The 16504-nt window shown below is 47.6% G+C and overlaps 4 protein-coding genes across 4 annotated transcripts; 2 read left to right on the top strand and 2 right to left on the bottom strand.

The window, feature by feature from the left end:
• Positions 1 to 1011: 1011 nt before the first annotated feature.
• FOBCDRAFT_321336 (uncharacterized protein) lies at positions 1012 to 1873 on the top strand (the record flags this gene model as incomplete). The annotated part of the gene is made up of 1 exon (XM_054705564.2): positions 1012 to 1873. One exon carries the CDS (start codon positions 1012 to 1014, stop codon positions 1828 to 1830), a length of 819 nt encoding a protein of 272 aa, XP_054561539.1. The 3' UTR covers positions 1831 to 1873.
• A 4988-nt stretch (positions 1874 to 6861) lies between these two features.
• On the top strand, positions 6862 to 9492 carry FOBCDRAFT_204055 (uncharacterized protein; the record flags this gene model as incomplete). The annotated part of the gene is made up of 6 exons (XM_059609101.1): positions 6862 to 6888; positions 6957 to 7463; positions 7517 to 7702; positions 7918 to 8028; positions 8176 to 8668; positions 8723 to 9492. The coding sequence occupies 6 exons, from the start codon at positions 6862 to 6864 to the stop codon at positions 9490 to 9492; spliced, it is 2094 nt and encodes a 697-aa protein (XP_059465339.1).
• Positions 9493 to 11587: 2095 nt separating this feature from the next.
• Positions 11588 to 12108, bottom strand: FOBCDRAFT_227565 (uncharacterized protein). Its single transcript, XM_054705561.2, has 2 exons — positions 11955 to 12108; positions 11588 to 11903 (listed from the first exon to the last, which is right to left on the bottom strand). The coding sequence occupies exons 1-2, from the start codon at positions 11990 to 11992 to the stop codon at positions 11723 to 11725; spliced, it is 219 nt and encodes a 72-aa protein (XP_054561536.1). The 5' UTR covers positions 11993 to 12108; the 3' UTR covers positions 11588 to 11722.
• Positions 12109 to 13560: 1452 nt separating this feature from the next.
• Positions 13561 to 14771, bottom strand: FOBCDRAFT_139249 (uncharacterized protein; the record flags this gene model as incomplete). The annotated part of the gene is made up of 3 exons (XM_054705560.2): positions 13561 to 13692; positions 13736 to 14583; positions 14729 to 14771. 3 exons carry the CDS (start codon positions 14769 to 14771, stop codon positions 13561 to 13563), a joined length of 1023 nt encoding a protein of 340 aa, XP_054561535.2.
• Between the last annotated feature and the right edge of the window lie 1733 nt (positions 14772 to 16504).

Below are 16504 nucleotides of genomic sequence, written 5' to 3'. Positions count from 1 at the left end.
CAGTAGTCTATCCCAGAACAACATCGAATACGATTCTTCGCTTTGATCATCTTCATGGGTTCCTCTCGTCCGGTCTCGCCGTCTTATCTTAGAGGTGCTTGCATGATTGAGCCCTATGGATTATGCCAAGCTAACTTAAATCACCCTACACTAAAGACAGTACACCCTTTCAATCCCACAGGTGGAGGTCGTAGACATGCCTCAACCTCCGCTGCCCAGTGGACGGTTCCAAAAACTCTCGCACGGTCTCCAACACTACAAGATTGAGCCTAGGCTAGCCCCACTGATTTCAATCATCTCATTTAACTATCCCCTTTATGAACTGGTGAGGATGGAATGCAGGCCGTTCCAGCCCATCAGAGTGAGCGCACAGATAGCCTGTTAGGTTCTTACACGTTTCAGTGATCCAGTTACCTTACTAGCGCCCTCATCCCTCTCACGCTATCCCTCCCGGCCAATGGCGAGTCAGGTTGTTTGGCCTCTAAATCGGATGGCGAGATCGAGGATCTTAGCTGTGAGGATCAGGCACTTTTTCAGGACCATTTCCCCCGTACCTATCCGTTCTAATGGTATGGAGCACTGAGATATGAGCTGTTATCTATGTGGTTTCACAAGCTAAGATTCGCCCTTTCCCTTCCTGCCACTCGTTGAGACGCGATCGGGCTAGGTCAATTGAAAGACCTCGCCTTATTCGATTTCCATTAATATATTGCAGGTCGCTTCGTTCCCCGCGACCTATGAGCATCAGCACAGTAGCGTCTTTATCCCCTGTCATTCCGAGTTTCCAGTGTACAGTTCTTCGCCTACTCAGAATCACCATCAGCAGCACAAAACGATAGCCCGAAGGGTATCAAGGCGCTTCTAGATGTTTAGAGCTCCCTTCGGCTCTTCTCCTGCTACTTTGGCCATCTGATAAACTTCTCGTACAGAGATATACCCTACGAACCTTTTTTTTTTTTTTTTTTTTTTTTTTGCCTCTCGGACGATAGAGCTCTCGGTGAGCCGAGTGACATGGGAGACGACTTAACCTTCGAGACATCCTACACTCCCGAATCACTTCTGTGGAAGCAATGGTGGCCATCAATCCAGCCAGCCCCGTTTGGCTCATCAGAAAACAAGAGAAGCACGGCAAACAGCATTTATACACAGACTGGTCCTGTGGTCGATAGCTCACTACATGGCTACAACACTTATTTGACAGACCATTGGTATTATATCGGCGATGAGATGAATCACATGAACCCGGGGAACGGTCTTAATCCTGTCGTAGAGGATATACCCCTATTTCCAGTTCCTGAACATGAAATTTCTAAGGAATCACCTGGCCAGGGGTATTGGCACTCACCCTCGACACAAAAGACACCAAATCGAACGACAAATTGCTACTCTGGCGATCTGAAGTCTCGCAAACCCACTAGACAAGCTCCACTGGGTGATCGAGATATCAATCCACAGGCAACGAAGAAGGGAAAATATTCACCTGTTCGCCGCACGAGCCATACCAGCAGCAACGGCACTCATCCAGATCAACAGGGCAACGATCGCATGAAAAGAATTCGGGAACGAAACAGAATTGCTGCCAATAAGTTCCGTTTCAACCAGAGGGAAGAACAGCAGGGACTTGAGTCTAGCAAGCAGGACCTAGAGCGTATCAACAGTGATCTTTCTACCTGCCTAGCCGATCTGACATTCGAGGTGTATGAGCTTAAGATGCAACTTCTACAACAGTCGGGATGTAACTGCACCCTCATGCAGAACTACCTCATTCATGAGTCCGGTCGATACATACAAGCATTAGAAGAGAAATCACGGCGAGAGGCCTCACATTGACGGCTGTAGGATCGAATGCGGCTCGAGCAAGGATGACAATGGGAGTAAGATGATGTAAGAATTGAGAAGATAATGAACCGAAGGGCGAAATCAAATCACAGCCTAAAAGTTTCGTTTAAAGTAGAGGGAAGATATATCTAGACTCAAGTCTCGCACGCAAGAACTAGAGCGTGTCCACCACGAGCTTTTCACTTGCGTAACCGATCTATCGCTCCAGGTATATGAGCTCAAAATACAGATTCAACAGCACACAGGATGCAACTGCGCTCTAATGCGGAACTACCTCGCTCATGAGCCCCAGCGATACGTGCAAGCGTTGGTAGAGTAGCCGCAGTCAGCGGTTTTGTTCTTGCAGGTAGGGGCCCTCATACAATAAGAGTAAAAGTAATGCAGGATTACCACGGGGCTACAGAAGATGCCGCAGAGATACCCCAGTCGTAGAGAGACGAGGGATGTCAAAGCAATGTCGAACCAACAAGTGGCGGCGGGCTAGGGAGCTACAAAAAGCTGGTTTCTTTTTCCTTCCCCAATTACATGCCGCTAGGGCTGTGACTCGGGGTAAAAATGCATAGCCTTGTGGGTGGTTAAGTTTCCGGAGGCGGCTGACTGAACTAAAGGCTCTAGCGAATAGCCTGTATTATGTATCGACATGTGGTAGTTGCCGGATACAGGCCATGCAGAAATGCCTCAGATCACCCTCCGCCTCCCTGTGGTGTCATCAGAGAGACTTTCATAGTACAGGCAAGAGACAGCGGTGAGGAAGTTGTTGATATGTATGTGAATTGAGAGAGCAGCAGCGTCTGACAAAAGGATAAACATAATAGGATGAACTCTATGATAGGGTGGCTTCTCTGCCTATATCTTCCTCACTTTCGAAATAAGAGTCCCCATGAGAACCAAGCCATGATATTAGGTGGAGGAGGCCATGCATGCAAGTTTGATCACCACGTTCGCATATGACATGTCGCTTTTGGCAGAGCCACAGAGCTTGCTTTTGCCCGTTGATCCTTGGTTTCGCTAACTGACGAAGGGATAGGGGAAGATGCATGCTGCACTCGCCCTTTGCAGCGACCTTGTTGCTCCCATCTCTCAGTGTTTCAATGTTGATTTTGAACTTCTAAAGGGCGGGCGTGTGTCATAACTGGTCATTTCAAAACCCCGCAAGGCCTTGCCGTTCACTCTCTATGCATCATCCCATCTCTCATGGATAATAAAACGAACCCGCAACATTGCCGGGCCGGTCGCCATCCACAGCCACATGTCGGGAAGTGAGGGTGACCCTTAGTTAGAACGAGGCTACAGAACTCTGCGGATCTTTTCCCCACCAAGATATGTAGCCACGACGACAAGGTGGAGCTATTAAAACCCGTCCCGGCCAACGTTGCTCAAAGTGGCGGAACGTATCATTATGTTGGGCCGGTGCCGGGGCCGGGCTTGGTGGTGAAGATGTGATGGGTCCGTGCCCGAAGCCCCAACTGAAAAACTGAACCCCTTTCTTCTGGGCTAGAATGAGGCTCGATTTTAGCTACATTCATCATCAACCTAGATATCCTGCCGTGGACCAAGTAATTATCCCACTCTGCGTGATATTTGGAGAATAACGGCTAATTTCTTTTCTTTTTCTTTACCTTTAAACGTGTTTTTAGTTCTAAGTCTGTTTTATATCATCTGATAAAGGCTGTTTATCATTGTCTTATCAACTAAAATTGTACCTTTGAGCAATCCGTATGCGCTATAGCCCCTTATGTCGTGCCACCAAACGACATGAGTAGACTCAACGCAGGGATCAAGAAAGAATGGCAGCCCTCGATAGCATCCTTGAGTTTGTCAGCAAGATGCTGGGCCGCTCGGCCTAGGTTGTCTCAAAGCGTCGCTGAAGAGCGAGGACCAGACATCGACCTGTCATTTTATCACTTAATTCCCAACTTTAATTAATTAGAAGACCTGGCGTAATTACCAGTCACGCGAAGGACTAATTCCTCCATGCTGTTGGTCTGGGCGGCAACTTGGAAAACCCATCTGTACTTAACAATGGTCCAAGCGCAAAGGTGGTGACGAGCGCCATACCCTCCATAGCTTGAACACTGAACTACGGTAGAGCTAAGCCAGCGCAACACGCAAGGACTGCTTTCAGGGGTTTCTTAAGTCTGATTTGTTTCCGCTAAACGTCAGATAACGCGCATGATAAGCGAACGTTGCGCCGAGCCGCACCCTCACGGCTCCCTACCCTGCAGAATCAACCATAGCACCATCAATCGGCTTAAATCAACTATGGCATTGTTCTTAAGATGCTGCTACTTCTATTTGGCAACTTCGTGCATTATTTCCTGTCCTACCACAGACGCCATATAGTCGTTGTTTTGTCTCTGCCTTCCATTTGCGATGCCCATTTCCGCGATTTTCTTCTTGTAGCTGCACGTCGCATCGTTTTGGCCTTGTGTATCTTGCCCATGACTTAGAATCGAGACTATTCCTTGCCCCAGACGTTTCTTTTTGACAGGTCGACGTCAACCTAGTGTCTCATTCTCCTTACGAAGGATATGCACCTCTGACTTCAGTAGAGCGATCTGATGCATGGTTCCCCGCGTTCCTTTAGCAAGGTGATCTACACCACCCAAAATTGATGTTGGTGAACTTCCCTGGTGTCTGTATATTCGACTTTTGATGAAGTCCGATTGTGAAATCACCTCAATCAGATTGTTTGGCCTTTTGGATGCCCAAGGTACCGGCAACTTGCCAATCCCTGGGACTGGTGTCGGCGTCCTTAGCTTTACGCCAAGCTTGGAAATCACACCTTCGGAGCTCAGAAGCGCAAGACCTGCGCCTAAAAAACCTCTCCGAACGTTCTTCCCCGTCACAGAGTCTCGGAATGCTGCGTAAAACGCGGGAAAGAAGTCCTCCTTGCTGACGGGACATGTACCCGTCCTTATTCTCTTCTCGATTTGTTGATCATACGCCTGCTTGAACGGGACGAAACACTCAACATTAGAGGCTGAAGTATTTGAGATGAATGAGCCGGCATAAAAAGTGTAACGATCTTATTCTCCTTGCAGTAGTTAAGACTCAAAGCCCGCAGAGTGGTGACGTTCGTGACCATCTAGGATCAGGAGGCGGTAATTACTCATACTTCGCGACTTGGTATGCTTGTTGGAATATTTTTACAACTTCTAGGCCTATTTCGTTCGCCTTTCAGCCGTTATCGGCAGTGGCGATAACCCAGTCTTGCGACAGAGGGCTATCTTGTTACTACGTCGAGGGTGATTCTTACCCGCCCCAGCGATGAACGGCGACAGCCACCAACCCTCTGAACACACGCGTTGTACCACCGTAACCCATTCACGGTTTCCACGTTCAGCAGTTTTCGTGCCTGAACACCTTTCTGCATTTGTAATAACCTGTTGACATAACACTCATCATGAAGCCAGTCTCGTCAAAGTTTGTAAGTATTCGATACTATGATGGCACATTTGGTAATTGTGTTCTCAACGAGCATGAGCCAAGCCCGAATGACCTCCTGATCTTTGCTTTTGGCTCTTCTATAGTATTATCTACGAAATGATGCGACTTTAGCTCTGGTTGTCGCTTGATGATGTTAGAGGCTCAGTGCCTGCCGAAAGGCGACGCGTCGCGGTCGGCGAGCAATTTATTAGCCATATCCTCTATATCACGAAGGCGGAGAGGAGATGATCGCGAGTCCAAGTCCAGAATGTATTTCCTGAAATTTTCGCAGCCACATCCCTGCGAGGCACACCAGCTGACTCCTCATAGGACGTCTTCCTCGAGTGCCAAGCCCTGGCAGCATCACACGGGACTAAACAAGTGCGCTGGGTACCAGGACACACCAACATTCCAGGCAACGAGTAAGCCAATAAACTAGCAAAAGCAGCATCATCGCTGCCCGAACCCGAAAAGGCTCAGCCAACGCTGGCTTACCTGCGAAGGATCGCAAGGCAGAAGCGGAAAGAAGCATTCGAGACGTGGTGGTCCACCTCTGCTCCTGAGCTGTATAAGATACTCAATCTCAAGGCGACCACAGGTTGGCCGCCGGGTCATCGGATGAGGATGCCCCCCTCATCGAATGCAGCAATCAACCTGGCAATAGGGAGAGACTTCAACAAGTTCGCCAAACTGACCAAAGCGAGTTCTTTCTTTGGAAAGATTGTCCTCGCTACTAGACGATACCGGGGCAGGACGCGCTTGCGCCTCCTCCTCCTCCTCCTCTCATTTCACTTTCTTTCTTTCTCCTTTGCTACCTCATACCATTACCTGAGTCACAGTCCGATGGAGGGCGTTGCTGCGATTTCTATCGATCGGGGCCACCCGAAGGCAGCCTCGAGCTGCTAGACTTATAAGCTAACTACCGCATTCCTGAAGATCAGACTTGATGAACGGCTGCTATTTGGAAGGGACGCCTCGTTCTCCTGCTGACGGGTAACAGGCTCGATACGATGCGTCTTTTGTGCCGATGACATGCTGGATAAGGTTGTCTGTTGTCGCGTGTGCAGAAATTGCTTTCTAACAGGAATCTTAATTTCGAGTCGCGATGCATTAGTTCTCTAACAGCTAATAGCATTTCGTAATAAATAGACTTCATTAGCTCAGTACGTTCGGTTACCCAGAAGGAGACTTTTCGGGGCCGAAGGCCCGCCGGATGAAAATATACATACATACATACATAGCTATAATAGCCTCGCTAGAGTTATGAACTGGTTTGTTGGTTACTTTCCTTTTCCTTTCCTCTATCCACGGTGGAGCATGCAAGCCTAAGCCCTTTTTCTTTTTTTTTTTTTGGGATCCCAAGCCACTTCTCTTGCCATCAAGACATCGACAGGGTTACTCAACAGAACCACAACAATCCCAACCTCTACTGAGAGCATTATTACGTCTATTGGGACAACCGCAACTCTTAGTAAGCGTTTTAGTGAGACTGAAACCACGTCAGCGGCTCTGACAGAGACTGAAACCACCTCTTCTGCTGCGTTTTCGACTATTACAACCACCAGCTTGTTACTCGTGAGCTCGGCCGTCGCCATGGGCGGAGTAGCCATCTGGTGTATGGTGAGTAACGATAATATCCATCTGGATCACGTAGCCCTTGAATGCTCAAGATCTGGTCTATAAACTAGCATTTCACAGGAAATAGAACTGTCCATCTTGCCAACGGAGAACTCGAGATGCAAGTAGCCTATTCGAAGGGCTTCGCAGCTCTATCCTTCTTCATTCCCATCTTCTTCTTGCTGTCTGCATTTCTAGCAATCGGCACTAATAATGCTATTTCCTGGTGGAGAGCCATCGCTGGCGGCGTTCTCTGCGGCGTTTCTATCTGCGGTATGCACTATCTCGGGAACACATCTATTAAGAACTACACCAGTGTATATCAGCCAGCTTACGTCGTGGGATCCGCCATCATCGCCGTCGTTGCCAGTAACGTTACCCTCTTTATGTTATTTGACTTTAAGGCTACGTGGACAAATTCGTGGCGGAGGCGAGCTATCTCGGCTGCGGTCCTTGCAAGTGCTGTATCAGGGATGCACTGGTGTGCCGCTGCTGGAACTCGTTATCGTTTCAGAGATGCCGAGTTAGAGGGCAACGAGCTACCTAAAGCTGCAACTGTTATTGTGGCTATCTGTTTGGTCAGTAAGCATATTCGGTTGACAATATGAAGGGTATGGCTGATCCAGAATAGTCTCTCGGTGCCTGTTTTGTCATTGCCATATCAACCATTATTCGCATAAGGAACTTGAGAAAGTCCGCCTTTCGGGCGCAGCAAGTCACATTGGGAACAACTGTCTTTGACAAAGGCGGAAGGATTCTCGTCGACCCCGACGGTTTAATTCCCAGTACTGTTATCACTGATTCCTTTTGCGAAAGGGTAGATATATATATTCTGACACATCCTGGATGGCCCTCGGCACACTTTGCCAACATACCAAAGACGCCTTTAGTATCAGACACCTAATCTTCCCTTGGATGTTCTTGGCATCAAGAAACTGGAGTAGTATCTCGGGCCTTGTTGGCGGTATGAAGCAGCACGTGTTACAGTTGCCTCATTCCAGCACTCATAAAGACTGACTATGTGGCATTCAGCTCGGTAACGAGTATGGAGAGATGATTGAGCGTTACGACATCATTTTTAGGGAACTTTTCTGTCTTGCCGCAGCCGAGCTTGCAGACCGGTTCCATGAAGATTTGACCTCAGTAGGTGTCTTGTAGGGTGATATTCTCCTTACGGGCCCAGATGGCCAGTGGCCACGACCCCAATCTCGCATGAGCTCTCATCTAAGTCTCTCTTGGTGAATGGGAGACGGTTACGATGACAACCAAAGCGGCCCTGAAATAAAGAAGGGGCGCAACGCCCGGCAGCAGATCTTTGGAGGGGGCTTATTGATGCTGTTGGCTCGCCATTTTGAGTCGGATCAGGACGCTGAGTGGTTAATGTCAGCTGGTTATCGTTTCGCCGAGCTTCATCAGGTCAGCAATATCATCAGGCCGGGCATGCAGATTCAGAGTACCGAGTTTGAGACGAAACTCCGATCCACGTCCGCATACGCAAACAAGCATAACGAGGCACCTCCAGGTGTTCATATAGGCTTCTTCGCCATCCGAGCCTCCGTTAGATCCGGATTCGATGTTCTGGTACAGAAAGACGCCCGAAATGTTCTCCCATCCATGGCTCTTCCACTTAAGACACTCGATGACTGGCACTTACAGCTCCTCAAGCGGTTTGAAAACATGCCAGTTTCCAAAAGACTTCAAAGTCTGAACGAGACGTCGGTGCGACAAAGCGATCAGGAGAGCGAGTTTGCGGCTCAACTATCAGAGACAATCAAAACGCTATGTGAATGGACTCAAGAGCCCCTCTTTTAAGACGCAGCCCTCACGTCTACGATAGTCCGTGTACCCTGTCGAGACAACGAAGAATGGGTGCAATCGACCATGATTGTGATGCGGCTGATGATTCCCATCCACTCGGTGCTGTCAAGTCCCAACTGTGCATTTGTACCTCTCAGCTTCTTCAAGATGCGCCAGGCGCCAGCACAATTCCAGCATGAGTTTATGCAAGGGGTGCACCAAGGGTTTGAGCACATTGTCAAGTTGGCGGATAGTGGTGAAGGATCCCAAAGCAGCGGATCCGGCTTCTCATTCAAGTTCTGGCTGTTTAGACGGCCTAACTATTCATCAGCCAAAATAATGAACGGCAATATTATAGCAATGGTGAGTAAACGACGACCCTTGTTCCCTAATTCTGCGAAGTCCAATTCGACCACCAGTCTTAACCCCTCTGGCCACATCAACCGAATCCGACCAATATCTTTAACTGAGGATTTGGGAACGTACCAGGCTCATAAAGATTCACGACTGGCCCGGCTGTCGTATGGAGGTGTCACGAGCTTTCAGGAAACCACGGTCAACGTTGAAGAAGGAAAGCAGAGATCGGAGCAATGCGCCGGATCCAAAAGCTCAGGCAGGCTCACGATCGCAGCGACTAACCCAAAGACGTCACCGGCAATAGACATTGAGCTCCAGGCGATGGGTCACAGTAAAATCAACGAGCAGTCGGGTCTACAGATCTCTAACAAAGTCAGGACTTGCAAGGGCCCAGTGAGCTATACGTCGTCGTTTGTGGATACTCTGTTGGTCGAAACTATTGAGCATCACTAGAAAGGGGGGGTAGGAGAGGCAAGCGGTTAATTACGCAGGCACAAGACCAGTAAACTTCACCTAGGCAGAGAAATAAGAACAATCAAGGAGTGCCTGATTATTTTATATCCATAGGTATTGAAGAGTTAGTCTTACATAGTTAAGAGACATATCCTAATATTGAAATTAACAATCATTATTAACTTTTACTTAGCAATACCTAATACGAAAATATATTTATATAGTAGTATTACAGCTAATGTATATGGCAAGCGAGCGTCACAGACAAGTGAGCGTCGCACTTTCCTCACCTGTATCTGACTTTTCATTTAACCAATTGATTCTCAACCATAAACTATACCGCAGTCTGATATTGATGGAAATACTCTTCTTGCCATTTAAGCCCTTCAAAATAATCCGAAACTAAGTACCCGACAAGCTGCAAATTACCTATCTGGTTAATGAGCATAGGCTACATCGCCGCCAGCCAGGGATTTAATTTCGACGCGATACCATGCCCAACTCGAGGAAGCTATCGAACCTAGAAGAAGATACTCTTCTTGAATTCATTGTCGACCTAGATTCACGAGGATATCCCCTGCGATTGAGCGGTGTTGAACAAATGGGCAATCGACTGCTTGATGCCCGAGACGCGCCACGCTCCGGCACGCGCTGGGCTATAATCTTCAAGCGACAACCATTGCTCAACATGCGTTCTCAGTGGTGATATGGCTACCAGGGGGCCAGATGTGAGGATCTGACTGTTATTTGCGACTGGTTGAGGCTTGTACAGAATACAGTTGCAAAGTACGGCATCTGATCAGATAATATCTGGAACTTGGATGAGACTGGCTTTAAGATGGGCGTGATCTCAAGCGGTATAGTTATTACTGACGCGGTGAGGCGTAGAATATCAAAATCAGCGCAGCCTGGAAATCGGGAATGGGTAACAGTCATCCAAGCGATCAATGCTGAAGGCTGGGCGGGTCTAGCCATTTATCATGGTTGTAAGCTAATATTCCTTTTGCAACTGGTACTCAGAAATCAACCGCCTGGGCGACTGGGGCTATCGCTACGACCTAAAATGGCTGTATAGATAATAAGACAGGTCTCGAGCGGCTAACGCACTTTGACTAACGCATAATAACCCGATTAACTGGTCTCTATTGTCTTCTGGTCCTCAGTGGGCACGAAAATCCCAACTCGGCCGACTTTGAGATATATTGTGAGGAGAATAATATTATAACGCTCTTTGTGCCGCCTCATTCTTCCTACCTGCTTAAGTCTCTTAATTTCGGATACTTCAGCTTCTAAAAAAGGTATATGGTCGAGAAATAGAGCCTCTGATCAGTGGCCTGTAACCCATATTTCCAAGACCGAGTTCTTTCCGGCCTTTCACGCTGCTTTTCAAGCTGCTATGACAGAAGAAAACATCAGGTCTGCCTTTAGAGGGGCTGGACAGGTTCCTCTTGACCCGGAAAACGTGCTCTCTAAGCTTGATGTGCAGTTACGGACTCCAACGCCGGCTGGGAGGAGGCCAGCCCTACCCTTAAGGTTTCAAAGTCCCCAAAGACGTCCCTTGGGGCCCAATTTCAGTCTGAATACCTTGAAAGGCAAATCGGTAGGCCACCAAAGTAATTCTCCGGATTCGATTCTTGGAGCGTTCAAGTCTCTAAGGGAATAAAGGCAGTTATGCATGATATGCCATTAATTAGGGCTGAGATATAAGACCTTTGATAAGCGAATGAGATATTAACTCGGCGAATGAACCCACTTATAAAATAGAGGAAAGATAAGTATAGAAGAAGATAGGGAACTAATTGATGGGGTGGATATTAATATGCAGGTAGTGGCCGAATTATCGAGAAGTGGTGGCTAAGGAAGTTTGACGTGACCGAGGGCAAGTCACTATGGAATATGCGGCAGGAGTGGACATAATATAAGGACCTATCAGGAAGGTATCGAGGCCACTGGAGGAGAATGTAGCAATCAAATTTAATTAATCAGACACCGGTAGTTTATGATATTTTCATTGCGATTTAGAATTTATAGGTGAAAACTTTTGGCTCACCTGCTTCTGGAGTATGATATATGGGTTATCATAGGAGTTACAAAATTGCATGAGAAATTGTGGTTTCGAGTTAAATTGAGTTTGTTATGTCGATGACAATGGACTGCACAGTTGTGGGGCGGGGGATTGTTGCATCCCCAGCCGCATAGAGCGCCATGGCCTTCTGCAATTTATATCTGTCTAATTATTCGGCACTATTCCTTCCATTAGGTTCTTAGTATTCGCATTTGTTGATAGTTCGCGGCGCCTCCATTCAACCAAACTCGCTTCCACAGCTATTTGCTGATGCTTGACGGTGTTGCGCAGACCGCGGTCCATGTCACGCAGTTCCTGAATGATAAGCTGGATATGACTCTCTGCACTACTTGCATTCTTAGCTTAGCACTGCTGGTAGAGGCTAGGTGACACGCACACATGTTTGGGCTTGAGGGTATAGCCCATAGCCGCCATGTTACCTGTTTTTGCAAGGGCTTTTATCGCCCTCTTACAGGGCTGAGGAACTAATTGCTCAGGAAAAGTAGGATATGAAATCCATAGGACCTAGCCGGTAGAAGAGGGGATTTACAAATTGACACTAGGTGAAATTATATTCTACTATGAAGGCAGTCTTTTATATACAAAACTGGCCTGTTTGGCTCTTGGTATGCTGGGGAGGTTCTAGACCGCGGTCTTCTCGCCAAAGTGCCAGAAGTCTAGGCCATTATGAATGCATCATGTAGTACTAAGGTCACACCATTGTGTACCTCGGAGCAATTGCACCGGTAACGGGGGGGTATCAGATCACAATTGACCAATAAAAATGGATCATTCCTCTGACACTCAAAGCCACGCAGTCCATCCTTCTCCAGTAATCTAACTAGTCCTGGCCCACATTTAAGTCCATTTCTTCGCCAAGAATCATGGCTGGAAGACTAGAACAACCATCATCAAGGAAAAAACATGATACATCACAACAGGTGGTTCGACAACAAGAATTAGCGGGACTGAGGGCTAAAACTGGACCCACTAACAAACGTTTCCCTTGATGGTAAGTGACCCGTTCCCCACCCAGAGCAACGAACCAATAGGCACGCGTTGCTTATTCTCTAACATTCACTACGGATACAGTACTGTTGCGTAAAAACCCAGCTGTACGGTTCTTGGGAACATAATCCACAATTATCCTGAATTTAAAGCTTGGAAAATACGCAACAAAACAGAGGATTATGTAACATCCCTAGCCGCAGCAAATCACCAACTTCATCCAGGCCGCTCACGACATCTCATTTTGGAATCCATACCCCCCTGCTTTGGACTAAAAACGCTTGGTATCGGATATAGGGAATAGCTGTGCATCAAAAGCAAAACTGCCCAGAATCAGACAGGCTTTCAAAACATAGACGTGGACACAGACGCGCAGCGCAGCCATGCTTTCTTCTCTAGGGCTTTTATCTAATCTTGGACGAAAGGAATTAAGTTCTCCCTAGAAAGATGAAGTTAGCGCCTTAAAAGCTCCCCTGGATCTTGGGTTGCATTTCCGACGAGAATGAATTATAGCATCAATCATGATGAGTTAGCTCCATGCCATTCATTTCCTTCACACCGAAAATTGGCTCGTCAACATGATCATACACATTCTGTAACCGAAATCTTCAAACAGGAATAACGTCCGCAGCCATTGTCCACATCAAATGGATAGTGCTCTGTCACATGTCAACAAAAGCAGTGGCTGCCTTCGCCTCCGGCCGATTCCGACCCTCCAACAGCGTCCACCATAAACAGCGCTAAGTAGCCCCTCAATACCAAGACACGGTTAATAGCAACATGTTATCTTCCAGACTATCCCTGCGCAATTGCATCTGCAGCATGCGTGTTAATATCCCAATCCAGAATAGCTTGCTCCCGCCGTCTCGGGAGGTCAAAGTTCGGCCATTTTATCACAGCTAGCCGGGAGTTTCTTGCTGATGCAACTTTGAGCTTAAAAGTAGTTCGGAGTAACACACTTCGTGGCTTGCAGTGGGTCACCTGCAGGCACAGAATTAGAATATAGGGAGTGGAGTTATGCGTGTCCCAGAGTCTGGCAGATCGCCTTGGCCGGGCCTGCTGGCAACAGTTCTGGGCGAAACCCATAAGAAGATAATTGAGGCGGCACCGCCAATGGCATGGTCAGCCTGGGTATGTGCCAGTTTCAACCGCTGGGATAACTTAACGAACCGATGAATGTGGCGAGGGGTAGTGTATGGGATACATGTTCCAGGGGGACTGCTGCTGCTGCTGGTGCGGCATGTAGGAATGAGAATAGGCTGTGGTGGGGCGTAGCGAAAGATTACCGAGGCAGAACCCGGCGTTTAGATATTGAGTGTGAGTAATCTCCTCGCCATGCCTCATATCGGGCAGACGAAGCTCTTGGGGTATTGTAGCATGATGGCCCACGTCGTCATACTCCATCTTAACAACGTTCTTGTCACACGCCGCGCCGAGGCTTGAGGAGCTGGTGTTATTGGAGGGTAGGACCGAGGTGGGCACGCTGATTGGGATATAACCAACGCTATAGCCGGCTGATGATGATGGCGTCGAGACGTTGGAGTGGATATTGCAGGAGACAGTGCTCGCCAAGAATTCGCAGTCGTTGCGTAAGGGGACGTATTGTTGGCTGTAGTCAAGGAGGGAATTGTAGTCGCCTGGGAATGGTGATCCGTGAGAGCTAGGAATGGCATCATTACCAATACTGAGGTTGCCATTATAGACTGTTGACGGGAAGATCTTATCAGGCAATGAGAGCTGTCGTGGAGTTAGACCTAGTGCAGTGTAAGTTGACGAAGTCATTGGCACCTTCATGATTTCCTTGAGACGAATTAGCTCTTTCTCGATTGCCTTGTTACGACGCAATAATTCTTGGACGGTTTGGTCATGGCCTTGTTTGCTCCTGAGCTCAGCCAACTCGCGCTCTAACCGCTCGATGCGCTCTTTGGTGCGGGCGCGGATCGCCCTCTGGGCCTCTCGATCGTTGGCCCTCTTGCGGGCGAGTCGTGCGGGAGTAAGGGTAGAAACCCTTCTGGTGCCTGAATAATGTTGTGTTAGTATGGTAGGGGTATGCTGTCCTGCTTTGCTTTGCTTTGTTCCTGTTTACTACAATACGCCGGAGATCCATGGCATGAGAATAATAAAACTAGACTAACAAATAAATAAATGGAAAAGGAAGCATACCCTTTCGCTTGGGCTTGGCAGGCTCTGCTGATGATCTGATCATGTTAATTATGAATGATGAGGCGATAGGTCGACTAAAGGTTGGCGGCAGACTGGACCAACGGTGTTAAATATACCTTCTTTTTTGGTCTGTTTTCTGTGTCTGTGCGTACGCCTCTCTTTTCTCCCCAACTCGTGAAGTTACCTGCCGCGGATGGTAGACTAGTAGTAGACGCCACATCTCATGTCCGAGAGGTGTGCAAGGGAGAGTGTTTGAATTCGATGTACCTCGCCAACATTTCTTTCAACGCTTAGGGAGACCTTCAAAGCCTCTACTTCTCCCTATGCCTACGCCACGTATTATAAAGAATGAGACGGGATGGAAGTCAGCTCTTGCAATCTCCGCCTACTCAGCGATAACCAATCAGATTATTCTCATGACAGGCTCCCAATAAGAGGCACAGACCTATTAAAAATAAGACAGTATTCCACGCAACTTAAGGGCCAAATCCTGGTACGTCGGGATTTTCAGCTGGCCCGCATTGGATATTGTGGATGAGCGATTGTTCTTGGTGGCGCGCTTAGACCCATGCCCTCTGTACACGGTTAACGAAGGTCCTAACAAAGCAATTCAATTCTATTTATTTCCCTCAGGAGACGAATTGATGCTGCTCAATTGGCAAGCATCCATCTCCAGGCCGAATCCTAAGCCATCTCCTAGGCCCTTCACTTTTTGTTAGATTGGCGGCTGGGATTGTTGATACGCGAGTAGGGTTGATGTCCAATTAAAATGAGGTTAATTTTCACACTTGGGGATCAATCTAGTCCCAGGAGCTCGTCCTTTTTCTGTCTCTGTTCTGTCCTTTCAGGTGTTTTCCCCGCCACCCGGTATTGATATGTCCGTGTTAGATACGCACGAATACGATGGGGTGAGTGTATCCAAGTGTGGACCAGAATGTTCTGATGTTATTGATCGTCGACTTGATTCTTTTGATCAGTCTGTCAAAGAGGGGTTTCACCCCTCTTTTGGATACAAGAATAATATTGCAATAAGGGAAGTGGAGCCCATTCCTGTTGGATTAGTGATAGCGCCTCGATAAAAGAAACTTGTATTTTGTGGGTCCCCAGATATATCAATACCGGGTAGCGGGGAAAACACCAAAAAAGAACAGAGAAGAAGAACAGAGACAGAAGCTCCTGGGGACTAGATTGATCCTCAAGTGTGAAAATTAACCCTATTTTAATTGGATATTAACCCTACACGCGTATCTAACAATTCCCAGCCGCCAATCTAACATTTGCAAGCCCCACCAAAAATGCATATTGCCAAAACACCAAGCAACCATCACGACTATTCGGTATTTTCTTCATCCTTTGGGACAATGAACTCGCCCTAACTGACTTCAATAGTATCCCCAATGACTATTTCTTCATTGTCATCGTCATATTCATCATCTTCATCCATTTCCCCATCATCTTCAACGATTTCCAGGCCGTCAGCTTCCAACGACATCTTCTTCCGATTGGAGCGGCGTTTTTCCTCGTCACTGATAATAAATTCCAACGCCTCCTTCACGATATTGAAGTCATAGTCAAATGGAAGAAGTAATTGGGGATTCCAGTGAAAGATAAATACTCTAGGGGCTTCCCGACTTTCTGATTCCTTTGCATTAGTCGCTTTCACCTTGGAATCTTTACTTTTAGCCAGAAGCTCGCGGTGAAGCCGGTATCTTGACCCTATCACCGCCGTCGACCGTATACAATCTTGGTGTTGTTTTTTTATATAAAATTCGGCCG

Source organism: Fusarium oxysporum, chromosome VII, assembly GCF_013085055.1.
Source record: "Fusarium oxysporum Fo47 chromosome VII, complete sequence".
Lineage (NCBI taxonomy): Eukaryota > Fungi > Ascomycota > Sordariomycetes > Hypocreales > Nectriaceae > Fusarium > Fusarium oxysporum.
The sequence above is the reverse complement of the archived record's forward strand: the minus strand, read 5'-3'. Positions and strand labels throughout refer to the sequence as shown.